Source organism: Carcharhinus amblyrhynchos, chromosome 13 (genome assembly GCF_965287045.1).
Source record: "Carcharhinus amblyrhynchos chromosome 13, sCarAmb.v2.hapA, whole genome shotgun sequence".
Taxonomy (NCBI): Eukaryota; Metazoa; Chordata; class Chondrichthyes; order Carcharhiniformes; family Carcharhinidae; genus Carcharhinus; species Carcharhinus amblyrhynchos.
Window position 1 is genome coordinate 25,912,770 of NC_137336.1, and position 24,805 is coordinate 25,937,574.

At 39.9% G+C, this 24,805-nt stretch overlaps 1 protein-coding gene across 1 annotated transcript in view; it reads left to right on the forward strand.

Moving 5' to 3' along the window:
• The window catches only part of LOC145351782 (long-chain-fatty-acid--CoA ligase 6-like), a 137,322-nt gene extending 115,777 nt beyond the window's left edge, over nt 1–21,545 (forward strand). Inside the window, exons 16-21 of the mRNA XM_080201407.1 lie at nt 3,466–3,554; nt 5,725–5,841; nt 7,289–7,432; nt 10,982–11,083; nt 11,734–11,805; nt 17,145–21,545. Of these exons, the coding sequence (XP_080057533.1) occupies nt 3,466–3,554; nt 5,725–5,841; nt 7,289–7,432; nt 10,982–11,083; nt 11,734–11,805; nt 17,145–17,285 (665 nt within the window). The 3' untranslated portion in view covers nt 17,286–21,545. The remainder of the gene's footprint in view (nt 1–3,465; nt 3,555–5,724; nt 5,842–7,288; nt 7,433–10,981; nt 11,084–11,733; nt 11,806–17,144) is intronic.
• The last annotated feature ends 3,260 nt before the right edge of the window (nt 21,546–24,805 follow it).

Sequence of the window (24,805 nt, forward strand, 5' to 3'; positions counted from 1 at the left end):
AAGAGCTTCTCTGGTTGACTTCAGAGCAGAATTAGCAGAGGTTTGAGAGCGACATGCTTACCAATCCTCTAACTCAGTCAAAGATTTTGGTGATATGGAGAGACCAGAGAAAGGTGAAATTGTGACTATTACTTGTGGAGGAATTTGGATTTTACACTTGGAATTTTAAAAATTGTTAATCTCCCATAGTGTTGCACATATTGGGGATGTAATTTTGACAGTAGACAATAATATGGAACGTTTATTAGTTTGGCCACCTAATTGAAATACAAATTGGGAGAGGTATTTAATGGCTGGACAAAGCATTATTGCACATCTTTAACTGATGGCCAACGTCAAAATTACTGCCACAATGTTGAGACAGGTACATTTTACATCAAGTAAGGATAGAAAACAAGAAGATAGTTGCACTAAGGAAGGATATTGCAAATGATAGGAGGGAGATGGATGAGGTGGAGGAAGAAAGGACAAGAGGAGCTGGTAAAAGGATGAGAGAAAAGGCAAAAACAGGAAAGAAGCCAGAGGAACAAGGATGAGAATAATGGATTGAGAACATGGGAAGAGATGGAGAAAGAAACGTGGCATGAAATATGCTATGGGAGAAATAGAACACAGAACATAGAACATTACAGCGCAGAACAGGCCCTTTGGCCCACGATGTTAGAGGAAGGCTTCTTCCTTCTGGGGAAGTGAGAGGAAATGTGGGATGAGAGCAGAAGAGGAATAAAGAGATGATAGTTATGGCAGGGGAGAGAAGGATAGGGTTATGGAAAGGGGCTAGAAGGATAAAGGAGAAGAGAGATATAAAGGAAATGAAGGTTGACGGAAGAGCTAAAAAATGATGGGCAGGAAAGTGGTGAGAAAATTATAGGAAAGAGGTGGTGAGGAAAAATTGGAAGGAGATAAAGGAGATTGGAGGGAAGAGGAAGAAAGGCAAAGGGTGGAATTTCCTGTATCCTATAGCATGTGTTACAGGCAGAGGAGGCTCACCATTGGCCAGCAGTGGGATTATCTGACCCCACTTCTGTCAATCAGGTTTCCCATTCTTTGTTCCTCGCAAAATGGAAACCTCTGGTGAGAATGGCTGGGCCAAAGTGTTTAGGAAATTGGGTTGGGACATGAGGGAAAAGCAGAGGGTGGAAAAAGATTGAGGAGGAGAGAAGAGGGGTATAGAGAAAGATATGAATAGGCCAAAAGAGGGAGGGTAAAATAATAATTAGAATAAAAGAATAGAGTGGAATTGTGGTAAAAGGAGAGATGAGGGGCCCAGTGAATGGAGGAGAGAGAAGAAAGCAGTGAACACCAGTGTTGGAGATGATGGAAGCCAAGGAGAATGGGGGAAGGGGGAAGTGGAGATGGTGAAAGAGGAAGAGGAAGAAGGAAATGGAAAAATTTCAGGAGGAGAAGTAGCAAGGTGGGGAAATGAGAAAAGTAATGAAAGTAGATGGTGGACAAAGTCAAAGAATAAAGAAAATTACACCACAGGAACAGGTTCTTTGGCCCTCCAAGCCTGCACTGACCACGCTGCCTGACTGAACTAAAACCCCCTACCCTTCTGGGGAATGTATCCTTCCATTCCCATCCTATTCATATATTTGTCAAGATGCCCCTTAAAAGTCACAATCGTACCTGCTTCCACCACCTCCCCTGCAGCAAGTTCCAGGCACCCACCACCCTCTATTTAAAAAAAAACTTGCCTGTACATCTCAAGGAATAGAGGAAGAAAAGGAGGAGAGTGATGAAGAGGGCAAAGAAGAGTAGAGTGGAAGAGGTGAAGAGTGGAATCATGAGAATGATAATACCAGTAACTTGGATAAATGTGGATTCATTTAAAGAATGTCAGCACAAATTTGTTGTGGGCAAAAAGTATTTATCCTAACTTGAGTTTTGTATGAGTTAAATGTCATCTGTTGATGTAGTGCTCATGGACTTCCAATTACCATTTGTGCCAAATAATAGACTTGTCAGAAAATGTAGAGCCCGTGGAAGAAAATAGTATGGAAATGAAATTGGCCGTGTGACAGGAAGCAGATAGGACTGAATGAAAGTTAATAGTAGAGTTCCCTAGGAATTGGTATTGGGATCCCTGTTTTTCCTGATATGTATTTGATAACCTAGACCTCGATGTAAAGGGCACAATTTCAAAATTTGCAGATGATGCAAAGCTTGAAAATTGTGAACCATTTGTAGAACAAACATAGATTGGTGGAAATGGCAGATAAGTGGCAGGTGAAATTTAAAGCAGAAGTGTGAAGAGATTCATTTTGGTGGATAAATGAGAAGACACAACAATTCTAAATGAATGAAGGAGCAGAGAAAGGGCTCTAGGGCATAAATGTGTACAAATAATTGAAGGTGGTGGGACATGTTGAGAAGGTGGCTAATGAAACAGGTTCCTAGGTTTTATAAATAGGGGTCTAGAATACAAAATCATGAAGTTTTGATAAACCTGTACAAAACATTAGCTCAACCTTAGTTGGGTAATTGTGACAAGTTTTGGGCATTTGAAGGATATTGTAGAATGTTGTGGATTCCTCAAATCACTGATGCTGAGGGCTTCCAACAAAAGTAGTTTATTACTATGTTCAGCAGCCACGTACAGTATTTGTGCTCTGCCCGAGATCTCAGGAATGGCTCCCACTACATGACCTACACAACCATGTCATCATGTTTTTGCATGGTGACTCAGTCTACAGGTATTAAAGCATTAGAGAGAAATGATACCAGGGATTAGGAACTTCAGCTATATTGATAGGGTGGAAAGATTGGGGCTGTTCTCCTTGGCAACGGGAAGGTTTGATGAGATTTTAAAAGGGAGAAACTGTTCCTATCTGTAGAAGAATCCACGGCCAAAAGACATCAATAAGAGAACATAGGGTGAGGGGAAGGGAAAGGAAAGAGTTGGGAGAGGGGAAGGGGAGGAGGAGATGAGAGAAACCCAGGGATAGTCAGGAGAGTGAATTTGAAATTTAATTAAATTCCAATTTGTCCCTCCATTTGATTATTCTGTCAATCACGGTGTCTGTCCCTTCGTTGATCATTATTAAGTTTATTCCATTTTGCTGTTGTATTTCCTGTTTTTGAAAACTCATGGGGGAATTATCTTTCCTTCCTTCCCATACTGTTATCACCTAACTCCTTTTCCCACTATTTCCCCCATCTCCATCATGGTCAATATTTTCCTGATTTTGTATTCAATGACTAGAGAGAAAATAAAGCATTCTGGGGGTCCTTTGAACATCTTTATCTACTTTTGTTGCTACCATTAACGACCTCTGTATCTGAATGCCAAGGTCCCACTACTCCTTTATGTAAAAGTGTACTTATTTTGAATCCGTGTCCTTTAGTTTTGTGCTCAGCCTATAAACCTTGTTATTATGTAACCCTGAATTAAATTGCACTTTCTCCTTCTGTGATGTAATGTCTATTATTTGGTTATTAAGTTGCCTCATTTTCATTCTACAGGTCATGTTGGGGCTCCACTACCATGTAATTATCTCAAACTTATTGATGTAGATGAAATGAAGTACTTTTCTGCAAAAGGAGAAGGAGAGGTGGGTAAATGGTTATCTTTTGATTTGATTATTGTCACATGTATTAATATACAGTGAAAAGTATTGTTTCTTGCACTCCATAAAAGCATACTGTTCATAGAACATATAATGGAGAAGGAAAAGAGTGCAGAATATAGTGTTACAGTCATAGCTAGGGTGTAGAGAAAAATCAGCTTAATATGAGGTCCATTGAAAAGTCTGAGGGCAGCAGGGAAGAAGCTGATCATGAGTTGGTTGGTATGTGACATCAGAGTTCTTTTCCTGATGGAAAAGGGGTGCGTGGGGTCTTTGATTATGCTGGCCTTGGGAAGTGTAAACAGTGCCAATGAATGGGAAGCCAGTTTGCATGATGGACTGGGCTACATTCACAATCCTTGCAGTTTCTTGCAGTCTTGGTTGGAGCAGGAGCTGCACCAAGCTGTGATACATTCAGAAAGGATGCTTTCTATGGTGCATCTGTAAAAATTGGTGAGGGTCATTATGGATATGCCACATTTCCTTAGCTTCTTGAGGAAAATAAAGGCGTTGGTGGGTTTCTTGACAACAGCTTCAGCATAGAGGGACCAGGGCAAGTTGTTAGTGATCTGGACACCTAGAAATTTGAAGTTTTCGACCATCTCCAGTTCATTCCCATTTAATGTAGACAGGGGCATGTCCTTCATTACACTTCCTGAAGTTGATGTCTATCTCCTTCATTTTACTGACATTGAGGGAAAGATTATTGTCATTGTGCCATTTTACCAGATTCTCTATCTCTCTCTTGTACTCTGTCTCATCATTGTTTGAGATTTGACCCACTATGGTGCTGTCATCAGCAAACTTGAAAATTGAGTTGGAGCAGAATTTGGCCACACAGTCATAACTATATAAGTATAGTAAGAGGCTGAGGACACAGCCTTGCAGAACACCAGTGTTCAGGATAATCATGGGGGACGTGTCATTGCCTTTTCTTACTGATTGCGGTCTGTGGGTGAGGAAATCTAGGATCCAGTCACAGAGGAAGGAGCCAAGCCTGAGGCTATGGAGTTCACAGATGAGTTTTGTAGGAACAATGGTGTTGAAGGCTGAGATGTAGTCAAATTGGAGTCTGACGCAAATGTCTTGGTTATCCAGTTTTTTCAGGGTTGAGTGTAGGGCCAGGGTTATCTCTTATATTCCTACGCAATTTTAGGTATTCAATTTTCAATACCATTCATTATTTCAATTAAATCGGCAGCTTACAAGAAGGGAAATTTTTTGGTATCAAGCAAGGGGTTAGAGCTAATTAAATAGCTATTTCAAAGTTTGTCATTGGCAGATGGAGAAGCCTTCTGTGCTTCTCAGGCAGGCAAGCTTTCTACTTCCCACAAACTGATATGCAAGGGGCACAGGAACAGTACCAATAGTTTATTTTATAATCTTGGTGGTCTTTAAAGACTGTAAATGCAATATATTTAAATACTTCATTTTAATCACCAAGTAGGCCTGGTTTTTTCTAAAAGCGGACAATATTTGGCAATATTAGGTATGTGCCCTGGAAATCTATGTTTAGTGTATCCTAATTTGCCTGAAGCAAGCAATAAATAGTCTTTGAGGACCATCTGCAATGTAGGATTGTCCCTGAGAAAAACTAGGTCCACTTGGGGCTTTATATGAAATCTTTTAAAGGTACTGCCACCAAAAAGATAAACCTTGCATATTTGTAGAATCCCTACAGTGCAGAAGGAGGCCATTCAGCCCATCAAGTCTGCACTGACCACAGTCCCACCCAGGCAGTATTCCCGTATCCCCCTGACACTAAGGTTAATTTACACAATCAACATGACCTGCACATCTATAGACTGTGGGAGGAAACTGGAGTAGCCAGAGGAAGCCCACGTAAACACGGAGAAAGTGTAAACTCCACATAGACATGACCCAAGCCGGGAATCAAACCTGCAACCCTGACGCTGTCAGGCAGCAATGCTTACCATTGTGCCACCCCAAATGGTTTGGAACAGCAGCCCTTTTTCCTATCTCCATACTCAGAGTGTTACTGTCCACCATTCTCAATTCCAGTCACAAACTGACATCTGCCTTGCCCTCCTAAGTCATTGGGGCCTAGTTTATGTCTGAACTTGGAAGCAACGTGACCTATTATTGAAATATGTTTTTTTTTGACACATGATTGCAAATGATTATTCTATTGTAGATCTGTGTGAAAGGACCAAATGTGTTCAAAGGCTATCTCAAAGACATTGAGAAAACAAATGAAGCACTGGACAAAGACAATTGGCTGCATACGGGGGACATTGGAAAATGGTTACCTGTAAGAATTTATCATTTAAATATCATTGTGTGGTATAACTGAGAAATTGTTTATTTATGGTAATGATGTAGAAATAATGGGCAGAATCCACTGATAATTTGTCATGTCAGTTTGTGAGGAAAACTGGTATGTGGCATTCCAGCTGCACACCGTTTTCTAGTGAATCTAGTGTTGTGGTTTCTGCCATCACTCTGGTGGGGTGGGCCTGATAGAGCCAGCATCACCGACTCCAGAGGTCAGGGATTGAGACACCATTTTTTAACTCTGCATTTGAAATAAAGTCCCCCCTCCTCAGAGACAAGTTTTTACATACTGATTGTAAATGTTAGCGAATAAGAATATTTAGTGACCGGGGGACGGTGAGTAAGAATATTGAGCGAGCAAGGTGGGGTATATTGTGGGGAAGCCCTTTACCCAGTAATTACGTTTATTGAAATTTAGGTTCCTGTCCTATTTTGGGCGGGAGGGACATTGTTAAGTCACCAGTGGGGGATGTGGAAAATCGAACAAGATCTTGCCAGCAAGAATCTCATTTTCCAACTTTCGTAGTCACGTTGCCGTTTACACTGGGTAACGTGGGTTCAAAATCACTTCCAATACATTTTGAAAATGTTATCTTTTATAAAACACAACTCTGAATGTTGTTCTAGATTCACATCAAAACATTATGAATATGAGTATAAAATCTACCTGTTTATAGAATGATACTTACACAACTGGCACATCAAGGGGGCAATTCTCTCTGCCCACTACACTCTGCCCTCCCCTCCCCCAAGGGCAGAGTTCAGTGTAGCTCCCCACCTGCGGGGATGGAGTTCAGTGTAGCTCCCCACCTGCGGGGAACTTGTGGCCCCACCCTGCTAAAGTGAAGGAGCGGGGCAATCCAAGACCCCCAGAATGTTGGGCATGGGGGGGGGGGGGTGTCCCCTGGGCATTGCCATCTTGATGTAGAGATGCCAGCATTGGACTGGGGTAAACACAGTAAGAAGGCTCACAACACCAGGTTTAAGTCCAACCAGTTTATTTGATAGTAATCCCACAAGATTTAGGAAACAGTGTTCCTTCGTCAGGTGTGTGGAGGGTTGCTTCCACATACCTGACGAAGGAACACCGTTTCCGAAAGCTTGTGGCAGTGCCAACCTGGGCCCCCTGGCACTGCCCAAGGGACAGTGCGGCACTATCCACTGGACATAGGGCAATACTAAGGAGTAGGGCCTGATGGGGGTGGGTGCACAGAGCCTCTGGAGAGGTAGTCGATGGGTCATGTGGCCACGCTGCATTTGGGCTGAGGGACAGAGGGATGGAGGCCAGCGATCAGATTAGTTGCCCCATCTCCCTGCCATTGTCTCTTTTTGTACATTTTGATACACTTTTTTTTAGGAATAATGCTGTGATTTATAATGCACTTAATGACAAAAAGGTGGGCTTTTTGTTTTATTATGCACAGAATGGTACTTTGAAAATCATAGACAGAAAGAAACATATATTCAAACTTGCTCAAGGAGAGTACATTGCACCAGAAAAAATTGAGAATATCTACGTACGGAGCGAGCTTGTGGCCCAAGTGTATGTGCATGGAGATAGTTTGCAGGTGATTTCTAATATTTTCAATAATAAAATGAATTATAACAATTGCACATGAACATTTACGTGACTCATTTAAAGAATGTTTTCACCTTTTTTGATTATTTGTTTAAATGTTATCTTTTTTCCCCACTTCCCATTTTGTGTTTTGTATTTTACAACCATCTATTGCTACAACTAATGTGTTGAAATACATTAAATATATCACAATGTCTATTATAGTGAGGCAATACCGGAAGAAAATTTCAAGGGGAGAAACCGCCATCTGTGGTTAACTACAAATTAACGACTGCACTGAATTTGAAAAAGCATACAATTGCACAAGGATGAGTGGCAGGTCAGAAGATTGGACAGAATATAAAGAACTACTAAAAGATTAATTGAGAGAGGAAAAATTAAAGAAAGCTAGATAGAAATATAAAAACAGCAAAAGTTTCTAAAGATCTTTAGAAAAGAGTTAACTGAGCAGAGATGGTTGATGAATTGAATACTTACTCTACATCAATCTTTACTATAGAAGAAATGGTTGTAATCAGGAAATGGGAGGGAGGAATTCCAAAATTACAATCACCAGGGAAATGGTACTGAACAAATTGGAGCTGTGGGTTTCATCCTACAGTCAGAGAACTGGCTAGTGAGATAGTTAATGCATTGGGTTTGACTTTCCCTAGAGTCAGGGAAGGTTTCAGTAGGTTGAAAAATGGCAAATGCAACTGTTATTCAAAAAGGGCTGTGATGTGGAGATGCCAGCGTTGTACCTCCCCCAGCCCAGTAAGAAGTCTCTCAATACCAGGTTGAAGTCCAGTAGGTTTATTTGATAGCACAAGCTTTTGGAGCACTGCCCCTTCACCATGTCACCTCAAGTTTGTGCTACCAAATAAACCTGTTGGACATTAACCTGACGTTGTGAGACTTCTTACCATTCAAAAAGGGAGGAGGCAGAAAACCAGAAATGATGTGCCAGTTAGCTTAACAATTCTGTGGGAAACTGTTAGAAGTTGTTATTAAAGATATTATAAGAAGATCACCACCTAGATAAATTCAATCGGGCAGCGTGAACATGGTTTTGAGAAAGGGGATCGTGTTTAGCCAATTTCTGGACTTCTTTGAAGTAACAAGTGCTGTTTTAAAAAAAAAGGGGAACTAATACTGGGTGTACCATATTTAGATTTCCAGAAGGCATTTGATAAGGTGCCACATCAGAGGTTATTGTAGGAAAATAAAAGCTCATGGTTTAGGGGCAATGTGTTGGCATGGATAGAAGATTGACCAACAGGAAACTGAACGGGAATAAATGATCACTTTTTGGTTGGCAAGGTGAAACAAGTGGCACAGGGAATATTGCTGGAGCCTCAGTTTTTACAATTTGGATAAATTACTTGGATTAACGGACCAAAAAAGTATGATTCCTAAGACTACATACGTTATGTGAGTGGGCAAAGGTCTGGCAAAAAGAGCACAATGAGGGCAAATGTGAAATTGTCTGTTTATGCAGGAAGAATTTAAAAAAGTATATTATCTAAATGGTGAGTTCTTGAGGTGCAGAGGAATCTGGCTGTTCTAGTGCATGAATTGCAAAGGCTAATGGAGCAGGTAATTAGGAAAGCCAGTTGCATGTTGTTGCTATTTTGAGGAGAATGGAGTGCAAAAGTAGGGAGGTTATACTTCAATTTTACAGAACATTTACCACATCTGGAGTATTGTGTACAGCATTGGTCTCATTATTTAAGGAAGGATGTAAATGTGTTGGAAGCAGTTCAGAGAAGGTTTACTAGAATAGTACCTGAAATAGTAGGATTATCTTGTGAGGAAAGATTTGACAGGCAAAACTTGTGTCCACTGGAGTTTAGAAGAGTAAGAGGTGACTTGATGGAGACAAGATCCTGATGAGTCTTTACAAGGTTGAGGTAGAATGAATGTTGATTTTAATGGCTGAATTTAGAACTTGGTCATTGTTTATAGACATATGAGGAGAATCTTTCCCTGGGAACAGAGTCTTTGGAACTTTCTTCCCCAAAATGGTGGAAGCAGAGCCTTTGAATATTTTTAAGGCATTGCCACATAGATTCTTGATAAGGAAGGTTAACCTCACAAAGGTGAGAATGGATTGTCGCATCAGTTCCACAATCAGCCATGATCTTATTGAATGGCGGGGGAAGGTCAAGTAGTCTACTCCTGCCCCTAATTCAAATGTTCATACATAAGAACACAAACATAAAAACTAGAAGCATGAGTAAACAATTCAGCACTTCGAACCTGTTCCACCATTCAATGCAATGATCTCTGCCTCATGTCCATGTTCCCCGTAACCCTCCTTCCTGCTATTTTAAAAAAAACTGTCTCCTCAAATTTGTTTAATGTGCTGGTGTCCACTGCTCTCTGGGAAAGCGAATTCCACAGATTCATAGCCCATTTCAGTGTAATAACTCTTCCTAATTTCTGTTCTAAATCTGCCTCCCTCAACCTAAAACTATGGCCCTTTGTTCTAGAATGCCCAATAAGGCCAAACATCTCTACATCTACCCTGTCAATCCCCTTTAGCACCTTATTTACCTTTAATTAGATCTCTCATTCTTCTAAACTCCAGTGAGTAGTGACCTAAACAGCTCAATCTCTCAAGACAAGTCCTTCATCCTTGGAATCAATCAAGTGAATCTTTCTGAACCACCATGAACGCATTTACGTTCTTCCTTAAGTAAGCAAATCTAAACAGTGCACGTTATTCCAGATGTGGTCTCACTAATGCCTATATAGTTGCAACAATACTTCCCTACTTTCTTATATTCTATCCCATTAGCAACATATGCCAAAATGCCATTTGCCTTCCTTATTACCATACATATGTTTGCATGTACTGACAGGCAGCAAATGGAGGCAATCTCCAGAATTCTACCTCCTCATCTGCCACAGAATTGGAGTGGGCGAGGGGCAGACAATGGAAATGTCCGTTGTTTTCAGGCGGGAATTTCTGGTCGCGCTTGAGCGAAGTGTAAAATCCCATCCAATGACTTTCACAATATGGAGGGGAATACCAGAAATCAACTTGAAGCCAACCTACAGCAATCTCGCCCGCTTTCTAGAAATTTGAGTAACTTTAGCAACTGTGAAGTGTTGAGGTAATGTGTATGTTTTGGGCAAGGGAAAATTAGAGAGAGAAAAAAGGTTAGTGGTGATCACTGTGTGCTTTGTAAGGTGAGAATTAGTATTCTTAAGATGAAATACTCTGTTACACCTATTTAAACTGTGCTTTAACCATTGCTCAGTAGAGCTGATTGTAAATAGAAAATCATCCCAAAAAAGCTTTTATTCAAATTATTTCTAATTGGTGCAAAAAAATTGGATGAAACATGAGCAAAAAATGAAACCCAATGTAGTTTGAAGTTTTTATACTCATTTTGCATTTTTAGTATGTGAACACACATGTCTGTGTTGCCTTTTGTACATTTCTTCTTGGGTGACAGCAGGAAAGTTGGTGAATATTCATTCTTGTTTAAAACTTAGTTGCAGGTTTGTATTCTGTGTAACATGCAAGCATGATTTCTCTGTTTTGGTACAGTCCTTCTTGGTAGGTATTGTTGTACCAGATCCAGAAGCCACAGATGCCTGGGCAAGGAAAAGAGGTTTTGAGAGTTCATATGCAGAACTATGTAAATCAGAGGTATGTTTTTTAAAATGATATATCTAGACTATATAGTGTTTGAGCTAGACATGACCGAACAGTCAACATAACTTTACAAGACTCGTTATGCTCTCAGTGCATTGTATTAACAGGATGACCTCTGTTGGTAGGAACAAGTACTGTATGATTTCAACTTGGCTCAATCAATACCATGGATAATCCACATTCCCATTTGGGGTGCATTTTCAGTTTCTGGTTTGAATGTCTATAACAAAAAGTGAAACTGATATCCAAGCAGTGGCAAATGGTGAGGGACTGCAAGTGGGTGGGAACTCTGCAGTGTTTTATCCCAAGCAATTTTCATCCCTGCCCACCCTAAATCTGCCATGTAACTGGTGACAGGAGAAATTAGGTCAACAGCTCTGCTGTGTTATATTCTTGACATGGTGTGAACTAAACAAAATAGATGCCATACTGCAGAAATGGTGAAATAATTTTACACACAGCTAGTATTCTGGTGATATGAAATGCCACTATTAATCTTTTACATGAACTTATTCAAATAAATATATTTTATGTAACTTGAGTCAGAAACTATTGATTTATTCTTTATGCAAGAGTTGATATTTCTTGGACCAGGATTCATTTTGTGTCCGTGTTACTTAATAGAATGTATTGTTTAAATTTAGGGTTTCAAAAAAGCTATTATGGATGACATGGTGAAACTGGGGCAACAGGCTGGCCTTTATTCATTTGAACAGGTAAGACAATATAAGCTGAAAATCTTCTCTTCCAATTGTTCATGAGGGAAATTTCAGCTGTAAAATGATTTTTTTATTCCATCCTTAAAGTTACAAAGCCTATGCTCAAAGTGGACCAGATAAACTCAAATCCATTCCTTGCTTGCTCCAAAAACCAATTCATGGTCCCCAACAAGAGACAAACCAAATCCAAGTTGACAGGATAAGCGTTGCACCCCATCTTGCACTTGATCTGATGCTTGACCTTAGCCAAAAGGCCGAGAAGTGATTTCAGCTGTAAAATGACATGCAGTGATAGTTTTGAGTTTTGCAATATTTCCTTTAAAATTTTGCTATGTATTTGCTGCTAGAATTTTGATGGTCCCTTTTTAGTAAAACTGGGGGCAAAGTTCATGAGCTCAGGAATGGAGACGGGCTCAAGATCCAGTGAAACCTGAGGTTGCAAACCTAGCTGGTGAGATTGTGACTTCTGATTTTCATCGCCCCTCACCAACAATGTAATCATGTTCAGGCTCACAATGAGCGTGAACCTGATTTAAATGCATAGCAATACATGAAAGACCTCCCTCACCCCCTGATTTTCAAATCATCCAATACGATGCGAAGTGGCTTACAACACATGTGAACCTGCCATAGGGATTCCCTTGGAGGCATACAGGTGAGTATAGTCCCTGGGGAAGAGGGATGTGGACAGGCAGTGCCACTTGGCATAGGTTGGCACCATGCCCACACCAATGTTGCAGTACCAATCTGTGCCAATGATCAATGCCAGGGGCAGACCTCTTAGAGCCTTATGCAGAAGGGATATTCCCTTATTTGCAATGCGTGGAGGGGGGGAGCGGGAGCTGGAACATTGGCAGTGGCTGTTTGGGAGGTGGAGAGGGTGCTGGCTATGATCTCAGTCTAGCCAGGCTCCCCATCTACATGATGTAAAACACAGAACCTGTTTATTCTATAAGTGTGGTAAGATCTGGAGAGAAACATGCCATTTTCTCACCAGAACCAACACACTGCCATCTTTTGATAAATAAGGGACACAGAATAAACAGACATTTTGATCACCTTTTAAGGATCATGAATATTTTTATCTTTAACAGCCAATTTGAGAAATAAAACTAAATTTTCTTTATAATTCTACCTGCCAAGTTCTTTACTCCATGCATATTATGTATGATATGAATTTAATATTAAGGCACAATAATTGTTAGCACAAATTGCTGGGACAGTGATCTCTAGGTTTGTTTAGAAAGAAGAAAAATAAATTAGAATGTCTAATTTCAAAATGTTAGGCTTTTAGATAATATAGTCATAATGGATTAGATACACTGATTAAGTTGATTAATTAACAATTATTCAAATGTTTTTAAAATTGTAATTATCTTGTGAAACATATACTCTTTGACAAGCAAGTTTTTACAGGTCCAAAATTTAAGCTGAATAATCTAAGTCTGCCACTCTTTTTAATTTCTGGACAAAATACGATGCTCTGTAGAGATCAAAATACAAATCGTGTAATGCTAGAATTTCAATTTTCTGTTTTTAGAAATATGATCTGTGTCCAATACAGAAATGCAATACAATAAATGCATTCCAATTCTCCCTTACTCAAGGTGCTTGCAGTAAGTTAATAGGAGCAGCAAAGCATTGAGGGAAGTACACAAGCTGTAACCTTTGTTAGTCTCGCAACTGAAATAACTACAAACTAAAGGCAATGGTAAACATTAGCTAGAGCAGCCATAAAAGTTGATCATAAAACTGCAAATTATTGTTGGTTGTCATCTAGCCTGCGTTGTAACCTAATCCCTTGTATTCCAATTTTTGACGTTCCAAATAAAGATTTTACCACTTAAAGTTGGCATGACCAGCAACTTAATTATAATTTTTAGTGTCACAAGTAGGCTTACGTTAACACTGCACTAAAGGAGAATTTAGCTTGGCCAATGCATCTAATCAGCATGTCTTTCAGACTGTGGTAGGAAAGTGGAGCACCTGGAGGAAACCCACGCAAACACCAGGGGCCTGATTGTACCATTTTCATTCTAAGTGCTGAATCTGGGCGCAATTCAGATCCAACTTGGAAATCTGCTTCAGGCGCCCCCATGTGCACTCAGCCTAAAAAAAGAATCGCGGGTCCCATTCGTGCTGTGGGCGGGGCTTAGCATGGCCGAAACGATCGGAGCTCTGAACTGCACGTGCGCAGTTAGGAAAAAATTCAAAAGCGTGCTCCGGGGTGTCTCAGCAGGAATGATGGTCCCCTAGACATTACTGTCCCCCTTATCCACCCACCACCCCTGCTACCCAGACCAATTGTGGCCCCCTCCCCCCCCCTCCCCCCCCTTCCACTGATCGTCGCAGTGGCAGTGGACCCCCCAGCTCCCCCTCACCAGAGATCTATCTGCACCCCCCCCCCCATCAGTGAGTGATTTGGGCTCCTCCCCAGCCCCCCTTCCCCCCCCCTTCACCAGAGATACATCTTATCCTTCTGTCCCTCCTTCCTCTCCCACTCCCCTCCCCTCAATGATCTGGCCTCACTCTCCCCCTGCCCCCGAGGAATGATCCGGCTTCACTTCCTGCGACCTCCCCACCCCATAACCAGACAATAATCATCTGGCCTCGCTCCCCCTCACCCCTTTTCTCCCCCCGCCCACCCCACCCCACCCCATAACCAGAGAACAATCTGGCCTCACTCCCCTCTCACCCCTTTTCTCCCCCCACCCCAACTAGAGAATGAACTGAACTGCCTCTCTTTCTGCCCCCGCCCAACCACGTGCAACACCACTGATCTGAGTCAGACAGCTGTTGGAAGCTCTGAACTTGCCTCTTCAGCATCTGGAGCGCCTGATTCAGACTTTTATTCAGCATGTTCATTTTGACACGATTCTGAATCAGCGAACGCAGTGGTAAAGGGGGAAATGCTGATAAAGTTGGGAGGGCTGTTCATTAATTCAATTTAAATGCATTACAAATGCATTTAATCACCGTTGAGCCTTTTTTCGTGTGCAAATCAGACTGCAGACATCCCCGGGTCTCAGTAAAGTGGCCATCTGCGCGGACTGCGTTAATGGTCTCATACCTGACTTTACCACGTTTTCAAGCCCGAAAACGGGCACGATGCAATGGTAAAATAGGGTCCCAGGAGAACGTGTAGTCTTCGCATAGAAAGTGACCCAAACTGGGAATCAAACCCAGGTAGGTCCCTGGTGTTGAGGCAGCAGTGCTAACCACTTTGCCACTGTGGCCCAAGAATTTTTTTACAATGTCCATATTTTCTCCAATATTTGAATATAGGGTGGAATTTTATGACCTAAGTGTCCAGCTAGCATGAAATGGAAGAATTGCAGATCTGTTTTTTGGGTAAGCTTTTACTCCCAACCTTATGCACTTAGTGCATGAAAAAATGGGCAAGACTGTTTCTAGCTACTAAAGGCAGTGGGCAGGGCTTAACTGACCAGTTGGATCAAATAGCAAAGGGAGCTATTACGCATGTGCAAACCTGCTAATGGCAAACCACGGCTGCAGGTTTCCTGAGGCAGGGGGTACATAAAACGGGAAACTCTGATCACAGTGGGACCAGAAAATCCTGCTGCCAAACAATGGTGGGCCACTTCCGCCACTGTGATACACATGGCAGGAGGCACAAAAATCCCATCCTTCGTGGCAAAGTACCATATAATGTAATGCACTAATAAGGTCAGAGCATGTGGAGTCAGAGTACAAATATCAGAATGAATATCTAGTTGGTTACTAAACTGGAAAGGGTGGCTATTCAGAGGGCCAGAAGATGGAATCGATGGCAGGACCACTGTTGTTCCTAATTCATATTACCACTTAGATCTTGAAATGAAAAAGACAATTTCTAAATTTGAACACAACACAGTTGAGAGGGTAGTCAATACTGAGGAGGACTGCAAGATGATGTTAATAAACTTGAAGAATGGGCATGTAATTGACAAATAAGTAGCGAAGTGTGAGGCATTACATTTTAGTAAGAAAAATAAGTCTGTTAGTTGGGAAATATAAAGCTAAATGGGGTGATCCCTAAATATTGTTTGACAGATCAATATGGCGACAACAAAAGCAAATCGAGTACTTATTTCCCAAGAAATAAAGTTTAAAAATTTAGAGAAGTAATGCTAAACTTGTGGATTCTATCAAGGTTTGATTTAAGTACCATACAAGATCTGACCACCATATTATCAATAATTTAGCTGGACTGTGTCTGTCAAGAGAAATTGCACGGATGAAATCAGAACTGCAAGATCATATTCATCAAAAAAGGATGAACAGTCTGGGTCTGTTTTTCCATGAAAAGAAAAGATTGGGGTGTGGTGAAGGGTGGCAGTGATCTAATAGGAGTCATTAGAAGTATGAAAGATGTTGACAGAATTTTTCAACTTATGGACAAGAGCAAATGTAAATCTTGTTAGTCATAAGTAAGGCTTACATCAACACTACAATGAAGTTACTGTGAAATTCCTCTAGTCGTCACAGTTCAGCGCCTGTTACAGTGAATGCACCTAACTAGCACGTCTTAGAATGTCAGAGGAAACTCTCTCAGACGTGGGGAGAACATGCAAATTCCACATAGACAGTGATCTAAGCCGGGAACTGAACCTGAGTCCCTGGCGCAGTGAAGCAGCAGTGCTAACCACTGTGCTACCACGCCGCCAATAGTGACTATCAAATCAAGTAGAAGGCAGGATTTTTGCTATGGATTTCTGAATCCTGCCATCAAGTTCAAATGTGGGTTTAAAAACTTGGAGGCTAACTACTAAAGTTAATGTTTACTTATCAGCCACAAGTAGGCTTATATTCACACTGCAGTGAAAGTACACTCTGCCTGTTCGGATACACAGGGAGAATTTAGCATGGCCCAATTTACATAACCAGCAAGTTTTGGACTTTGGGAGGAAACTGGAGCACCAGGAGGAAACCCATGCAGACACTGAGAGAATGTGCAAACTCCACACAGACAATGATCCAAGCCAGGAATCAAACCCGGATCCCTGGACACTGTGAGGCAGCAATGCTAACCACTGTGCCAGCCCAACGACCTGGTTGTGAGATGAAGTGAAGAAACTGGTCAATGATGTTACTTTCATCACCCTCCCACCTCCCTAATATGGAGGTCAGATGGTTGTGAAAAGAAAATGTAGAATAAAAATAGATGGGGGAATAAAGACGTAGTTGTAGTAATAACCTGAGTCAAAGCCCAACAGCAGGTCTTTCAAATTGCTGAAGTTAGGAGAAAATTTAGGTGATCTGAAGAGGTTTAAATTTTTTTTTTTAAGTGTGATTACTTAAATAAATAATATATATTTGAACATTTTGATTTCTAGGTAAAAGCCATCCATCTCCACTATGAAATGTTCTCTGTCCAAAATGGACTGTTGACCCCAACGCTAAAGGCCAAGAGGCCAGAGATGAGAAATTACTTCCGGAAACAAATTGAGGAGCTTTATGCTAATACTTCAGTATGAAAATATTTGGAAGATGAACATTCCTATTCTCATGTACTGATTATTTTATGTAATCACGATGCATAAATACAAAATATATTCTTTGGCTATTTTGAGAGACCTATTAATTTTCTTCAGTCAACTGGAAGGTGTCTTGCTTAACTTTTAAGAACTGTGTATAATAAAGTTTTGCTCTTTTTTAAAGCTGCAGTATGCTAGAACCTATTTTATATGTTCTTCAGTGATATTTGTTTATATGAGGATAATTAATAGCTTCAATTGAAATGTACATATTTTGTAAAAAGAATTTAAAAAGTTAGGTTAAGGGTTAAGCACCTCTAAATGTCATTGATTATAGATATATTTGTAGATATAAATATGTACATAAATCTGTCTGTTATCTAAACATTTAATTTCCTTAACCTGAGTGCATTCATAAATACACAAAGCAGATTTTGTAAGTTTATTTTTCCTATTAACAAGCATTAGCCTGTTCAGGACTGCAGTAGCAGTACCAAAACCAAAATTATTTTGATTTATTTTGTAATTCAGATAATTGTGAATACTGTACATTCATGAGAACTTAGCATTAGAAATGTTCAGAAAATTTGTAAGTAATTGAGTAATTGCAAAGTTTGAGTACAGTACAGGAAGAAAAATCACCATTTGGCTTGAGAATGTGTAATTAGAATTATTTTGTTACTGTTATTGTACATTAGTTCAATCTTCTATCTTATTTGTCTATCATGATCAAAAACCATGTTATGAGAGAAGATGGATATCTTTGTTGTTGTTGTTGTTGTTCTTAATGATGGAGATATAAAGTGGAAGCAAGAACTGGGCTTGCATTATCGCTACCTAGAGGAAATCAATTTTCGTATCGATGTAATTTGAGAAATCAGATGGGAAAATGATAGACAAATTAACTTGAAATAAGCAAGCAAATGAAGTGTGGGGAAAAAAAAATACTTGCCCATCTTAAAGTGCTTTACAATTACGTAATGATTTTTTGTAGTGTGGTCACTGTTATCATTACTGCTGTCACTGAGTACACTGAAGAAGCCAATTAATCTGTTGGGTTAGTGTTAAGATAAATGTTGGTTAGGACACCTGGGCGAACCTCCATCTTAATTGAAAATTGCAATGGGAGATTTTGTCATTGGAAGATAGGGTGTCAGCCTTGATTATTGGCTCAAATCCTGGAGTAGGACTTGAAGCGATAATTTTGTATCAGAGATAAGTGCCATCACTGATTTTTGAGGCTGACACCTGTACGTTGCAGTATCCGTCATTGCCAATTGTGATTGAGAGAAAAGCTTTAATATTTGAGTAGAGTTGACTATGCTAAGTCACTAGTTATCTTGTAACTTTTTTAGGGTTGGTATGTGAAAATGACATGCTGATTGCTACAGAAATCTGAGTTTCAAGAATAAATATAAGATTAAGCTAAAATAACAAATCCTGTGTGGGTTATCTCTATCAAAACAACTTGGATGAATATCTGGAAAGAGATGGGAGTAAGAGTGATGTATGGTTAGAAGTGATCAAATCCTGCAGAATATAAATCTACACTATTGGAAGCATGAAGCAGCTTGTCAAAGAAGGCAGCTGCTCAAGATTTGGACAATTATTTAAGAATTCTACTTGATTTGCATTTGCAGTCCAACCAAACACGTGTGTTGGCCCAGCCAGAAATACTCTCTCCCAGTGAAGGAATGAAAAAAAGGTACAACTTCCATCCATTTCTAGGAGGAAGTCCTGCCTTGTACAGCTGCCAACCACTTGGTGCTTCAGATAAGCCAAAGGAATGGTGTTCAGTGATGATTCGTGATCTCCAAGAGGCTAGGTTGATTGGCAACAGGTGTGGTGATCATGTTGGGCAGAGCGGTCAGTGGGGAAAGGGGAGAGTGGATATAGGGAGGCAAGTTCTGGGGAGTAGCCTGGGGGCCTGGCAAGAAGAATCTCCCACTTGTCCCTTTAACAGGCCAGTAGCCCACAGGGTTAAACCTGGCCGGCTACATATTGATTGCCAGCCTCTCTTGTTGCTTGTAAATCAAAGTGGCAGTGGACGGAGCTCTAAATTTGATATCAGCTGCCCACTTAAAAGCCTGAACTGGCCACAGGCAGGCAACCCACTCTGCCACTCCTTCCTCTTGTAAAATTGAGGTGGAGATGAGGGAAGGCTGGCCAGCAGTGGACATAGCAACAATGGCATGACTCCTGACAATATTTAGAGTTTAACTAGTCACTGGTGAAATTCAACCCACAATCATGCAATATCACAGCTTTCCACCCATTGCTTTTTCATGCACTGGGATAGATTTTTGACTTCTAAGTAAATTATAATTAGTCAAATCTCACACAGTGATTCGCCCTGTAGATTATTACTGAAGACAAAAATCAAACATCACTTTTTGTTTTGTGTGAATAATCAGTTTTATATAAATACCTGAGTTGCAATTATCTTTGAAATATCAACACAGGGCCACAAATTGGTAACATATGACTTCACACGTGCAAGTTCAATTTTATTGGGTTTCCAATATCAATACCAATGAAGGAGAATGTCAAAATACTGAGATTGGATGGGGAGTTGACATAAAATTACATTCAAACTTCACACCTGTCAATTAAAGCAATATTGGCAGAAACCAGAAAGGAGCTGCTCTCAACTACAGTGTTGAGCTTGGAAAGATGAATGACAGAAAATTCAATAACAACTGCAATGTTTAAAAAAACATTATTCTGGATTACATTGGAAAGTTTTTACTCTGCATTTATTATTTTAAATGTGAAAATATTTTAAAAATTAAAGCTTCAGTATTTTTAAAACAAATATATTTATTAGCAAAATACTCATCTGTGAAGGAAAAAAAATTGCCAATACTGATTAGTCACCTTAATGAGAATACAATTTGCCTAAAGCAAAGTTACTTTTGAAACATGTCCCTGACGTGGATTTGAGTGGCACAGTGGATCAGTACACTTTCCATCAATACAACCTAGACTTTAGCTCAGTTTGGATCAAAGGAATGAATGATTCCATCTAATGCTTTTCAGCATCCTACATAAAATCAGCTTGGAGCATTCAAATGTTACTTTTGAAAGTTATTAATGAACATAACAATGAACATGGATGATATTGGAATAGTGTAGTTTAGATGGGCTTTAGATTGCTTTCACAGGTCACTGCAACATTGAGGGCCAAAGGGCCTGTACTGCGCTGTTATGTTCTATAACTCCCTTTTGCCTGTATTTTCATTGTCTGTTTCAGTGATGAGATTTGAAGAAAATAATTCATGCTATACATAAATCTTTCTTTAGTACAATTTGTAGAATATAATCTGTATTCAGCAAAGGGGTTTGCATACTGCTTCAAACTTTCAATTAAACTTGAGTGATCTAAACCTGAGCAGAACTGAGCTCAAGTTTTCACTGGCTCTGAAGCTCAAGAAGTTGTCGCAAACAAAGTTTAAATATTTAACATTTCCATATCTTTTATTATATTTTTAAATAGAACCATCTTAATAATTTGTAAAATTTTTTGATCTTGCAATGTGTGCTTTCAAGGTGTGAAAATGCCATTGTATCCCTTGTGAATGATAATACCACAATAAAAAGGGTACTTGACTTTTTTCTATACCTTTGATAAAAGTTATATTTCGCTAGAGAAACAATGGGGTATGTTGTTCTCGAGCATTTGAGTCGAAATCTGAGCTTAAAGCAGCATTGCTTTCATTTTCAGATATATTGCAGCTTTAAAAGAGATCAGACAAAGCACAAATTATATTGTACAGGATGCTATATTGTTACTATAAAGAGCAGAGAATGAAAAAAGTAATTTTGCATGAAAGCAAATCAATCAACATATTTACATTATGTATATTTCTGTAATGCAGTTATATTGCAAAGAATTTCAAATTCAAATAAAGAAAAATAGTTAACAGTAAAATAACTCAAATATTTTCATTAGTTGACAGTTGACTTGTAAATGAAGTAAATACAGTCAATATGTTCATGTGTAAAAAAAGCTAAATATCATCATCCAAATATAACTACAAAGAAATTATTTTATGTAGATGCACATTACTTGAATATAAAAATGCAGAAATGCAAGATAACTTACATTCGTAATCTTTTTTTAATTAGAAAATGTGGACAATTATCCCAAACAATATTTTTTATGTCCTTCATAAATGTATGTAAAATTGACAATCATAAAATATGTTTCTGTTGGTCTTTGTGATGGAAGAAATATATTTGAGCGTATTCAATGGATAAAATGGGACACATCTTCATGACATGCAATGTCTCCCTTTTGTGTTTTACAGTTTCATGAATGAATCTGCATGCAGCTCAACCCATTTTCTTTTGTTTTTTTAGGTGGTTTTGCATAGGTTCATTCAGGAGGAGCTTGGTTTCTGGACCACCATTGCAATATTTAGTTGCTAATCTAGCATGTACCCTTAAGGTTACCACTTATGTACTCCTTATGGGGAAGCTGTCTAAAAAAGTCCTGAAGCCCATGACAAGCTCTCTAGTGGCGGCTTGCCTCGTATTCCAATGTCACTCTTTTAAATCTAAAAAGTAACAGGAAATTTCTGCTTCTGTCTTTTAGGTTTTCTTTTAAGGTTCTTCTTTTGTGACTTATTGATGTTTTATACAAAGCATAGTTAGAATTTCACGTAATTAATTTGCAAGTGAGTGCAATATTACATGAGGTTATTTTTTCTGTGGTATTATTTGAATTTATTTATGCTACATCTTGCATTTTGACAACTGAAATTGATTTTGTTTATTCATCAATCTAAATTCATATGCATTTCTTAATACTGTTCTCCAATGGAGAAAAGCATGTGCAGTGTTGCAGGATTTACAGGCTAATTAACAGTCTGATGAACTGCATTATGAACACTACAGTGGGATTGGATTAATGCAGCCTGCCAGGGTGAAAAGCATAATGCCCAGGCCCATTTAAGCATGGGAGAGGCCACATATCAATCTCCCAGTGGTAGGATAACCTCCCAAGATGAAGTTGGAGGTGTGAATGGGCCCACTGGGGAGACTGGCCTGCTCATTAGTTAGCTAATAGACATCAATTCTCCCCCAGACAATTAGAATTTGGGGAGGGGCAGAGAACTCAAATACATCAGTTACCAAACATTGCGCCACAGCTTAGCAAGGCAATGCAGACAGCAAATTCAGCATTGTTTAAAAGGGGCAGAATCGAAAAGTACAGCAATTCCCTCAAGTTTACAACAGTGCAAGTTGTCGTGACAAGCATCTCAAATTAGAACTGATATTTTCCCATCAGCACATCATCACAAATAGAGGACTGGCTCCTGACTCATGGCCGGTTTTCACCCTACTTTGTATCAATCGTTTTGTTTTAAAAAGGAACATTGCAATAAACTAATGTTAGAAAACAGGGATTTTAAGTAAAGCTTTGGAAAGGTAAAAGATTAATGGCATGGTGGTGCAGTGCTTAGCACTTCTGCCTCACAGTGCAGTGACTTGAGATTGATTCCGTCCTTGGGTGAATGTGTGGAATTTGCACATTCTCCCAGTAACTGCATGGGTTTCCTCTGGGTGCTCCAGTTTCTTTCCACAGTCCAAAGATTTGTAGGTTAGGTGGATTTGCCATACTAAATTGCCCCTTAGTATCCCGCAATGTTGTGGGGATGATTAGCGTAAATATGTGGGGTTACGAGAATAAAGTCTGGGCTCAGTGCAGACTCAATAAGCTGAATGGCATCCTGCACTGTAGGGATTCTGAGTGACACAGCTTTCTTGTGTGTTTTCTGGAGGCATAGTCATAGAGGTTCAGCCCAACTTGTCCATGTGCCTCTTTCTTTAACCCAATTGCCCTCATTTGGCCCATATCCTTCTATTCCCATCTTACCTGTGTAACTATCTGAAGTTTAAAAGACAAAATTGTACCTGCTTCTGTTACTACCTCTCACATCTTGTTCCAGACATCAGACACACTCCACACACTCGGTGGAAAAAATTGCCCCTCTGGATCCTTTTGTGTCTCTCCCCTCTCACCCTAAAAGAATGCCCTCTAGTTTTAGGCTCCTCTACCTTTGGGAAAAGATATTGACTGTCTAACCGATCTATGCCCCTCATTATTTTATAGACCTCTATAAGATTATCCCTAGGCCTCCTGCACTCCAGAGAAAAAAGTCCCAGCCTCTCCTTATAACTCAAATAATCAAGTCCCAGTAGCATCCTATTAAATCTTTTCTGCACTCCTAGTTTAATAATATCCTTTTTATGATAGGCTGACTAGACTGGACATAGTATTCCAAGTGTGGCCTTACCAATGTCTTGTACAATTTCAACAAGATGTCCCAACTCCTGTATTCAATGTTCTGATCAATAAAACCAAGCATGCCAAATGCCTTCTTCACCACTCTGACCACCTGTGACTCCACTTTCAAGGAGCTATGAATCTGTACCCCTAGATCTCTTTGCTCTATAACTCTCCCCATGCCCTGCTAATAACTGATTAAGTTCTGCCCTTGTTCAGTCAACTAAAATGCATTACCTCACATTTATCTAAATTAATCTCTATGTACCATTCATCAGCCCACTGACACAATTGATCAAGATCCCATTGCAATCCTATATAACCTTCTTCACTGGCCACTGTGCCACCAATCTTGGTATCATCTGCAAACTTACTAACAATGCCTACTAAATTCTCATCCAAATCATTAACATAAATGACGAATAACAGTAGACCCAGCACTGATCCCTGAGGCACACTGCTGTGCTTAAAGGAACTGAAAACTCTACTGGACGTTCACAAAGACCAAGATGATGATGCATACTTCATCTCTGGACAAAGGTAGAATCCATCATGAGTTGTTTGTATCAGTGTTTGCTGGAACCTAACAAAGTATCAGTCAAAGTGAGGTAGGGAATGGATAGTGTAAAAATGGGAAGGGAGGATTTACTGGAGAGATTGCCTGTGTTTAGGGTCAATAAGTCAGCTGGTCTGAATGGCAAGTCCCCCAGCTTCTTAAAGGAAGTGGTAATGGAACACTGGAACTACAACATTCTAATCTTCCCTGGATATAGGAAAATTGTCAGCCCAACAGGGCAGAGTTATGGAGCAAAGAGATCTAGGAGTACAGATTCAAGGCTCCTTGAAAGTGGAGTCGCAGGTGGACAGAGTGATGAAGAAGGCATTAGGCATGCTTGGTTTCATTGATCAGAACATTGAATACAGGAGTTGGGACGTCTTGTTGAAGTTGTACAAGACATTGGTAAGACCACACTTGGAAAACTGTGTATAGTTCTGGTCACCCTATTATAGGAAGGATATTAAACTGGAAAGAGTACAGAAAAGATTTACTAGGATGCTACTGGAACTTAATGGTTTGAGTTATAAGGAGAGGCTGGATAGACTGGGACGTTTTTCCCACTGACATTAAGGAGCAATTTAGCATAGCCAATCCACCTAACCTGCTCATTTTTGGAGTGTGGCAGGAAACTTTAGCACTTGGTGGAAACCCATGCAGACACAGAGAGAA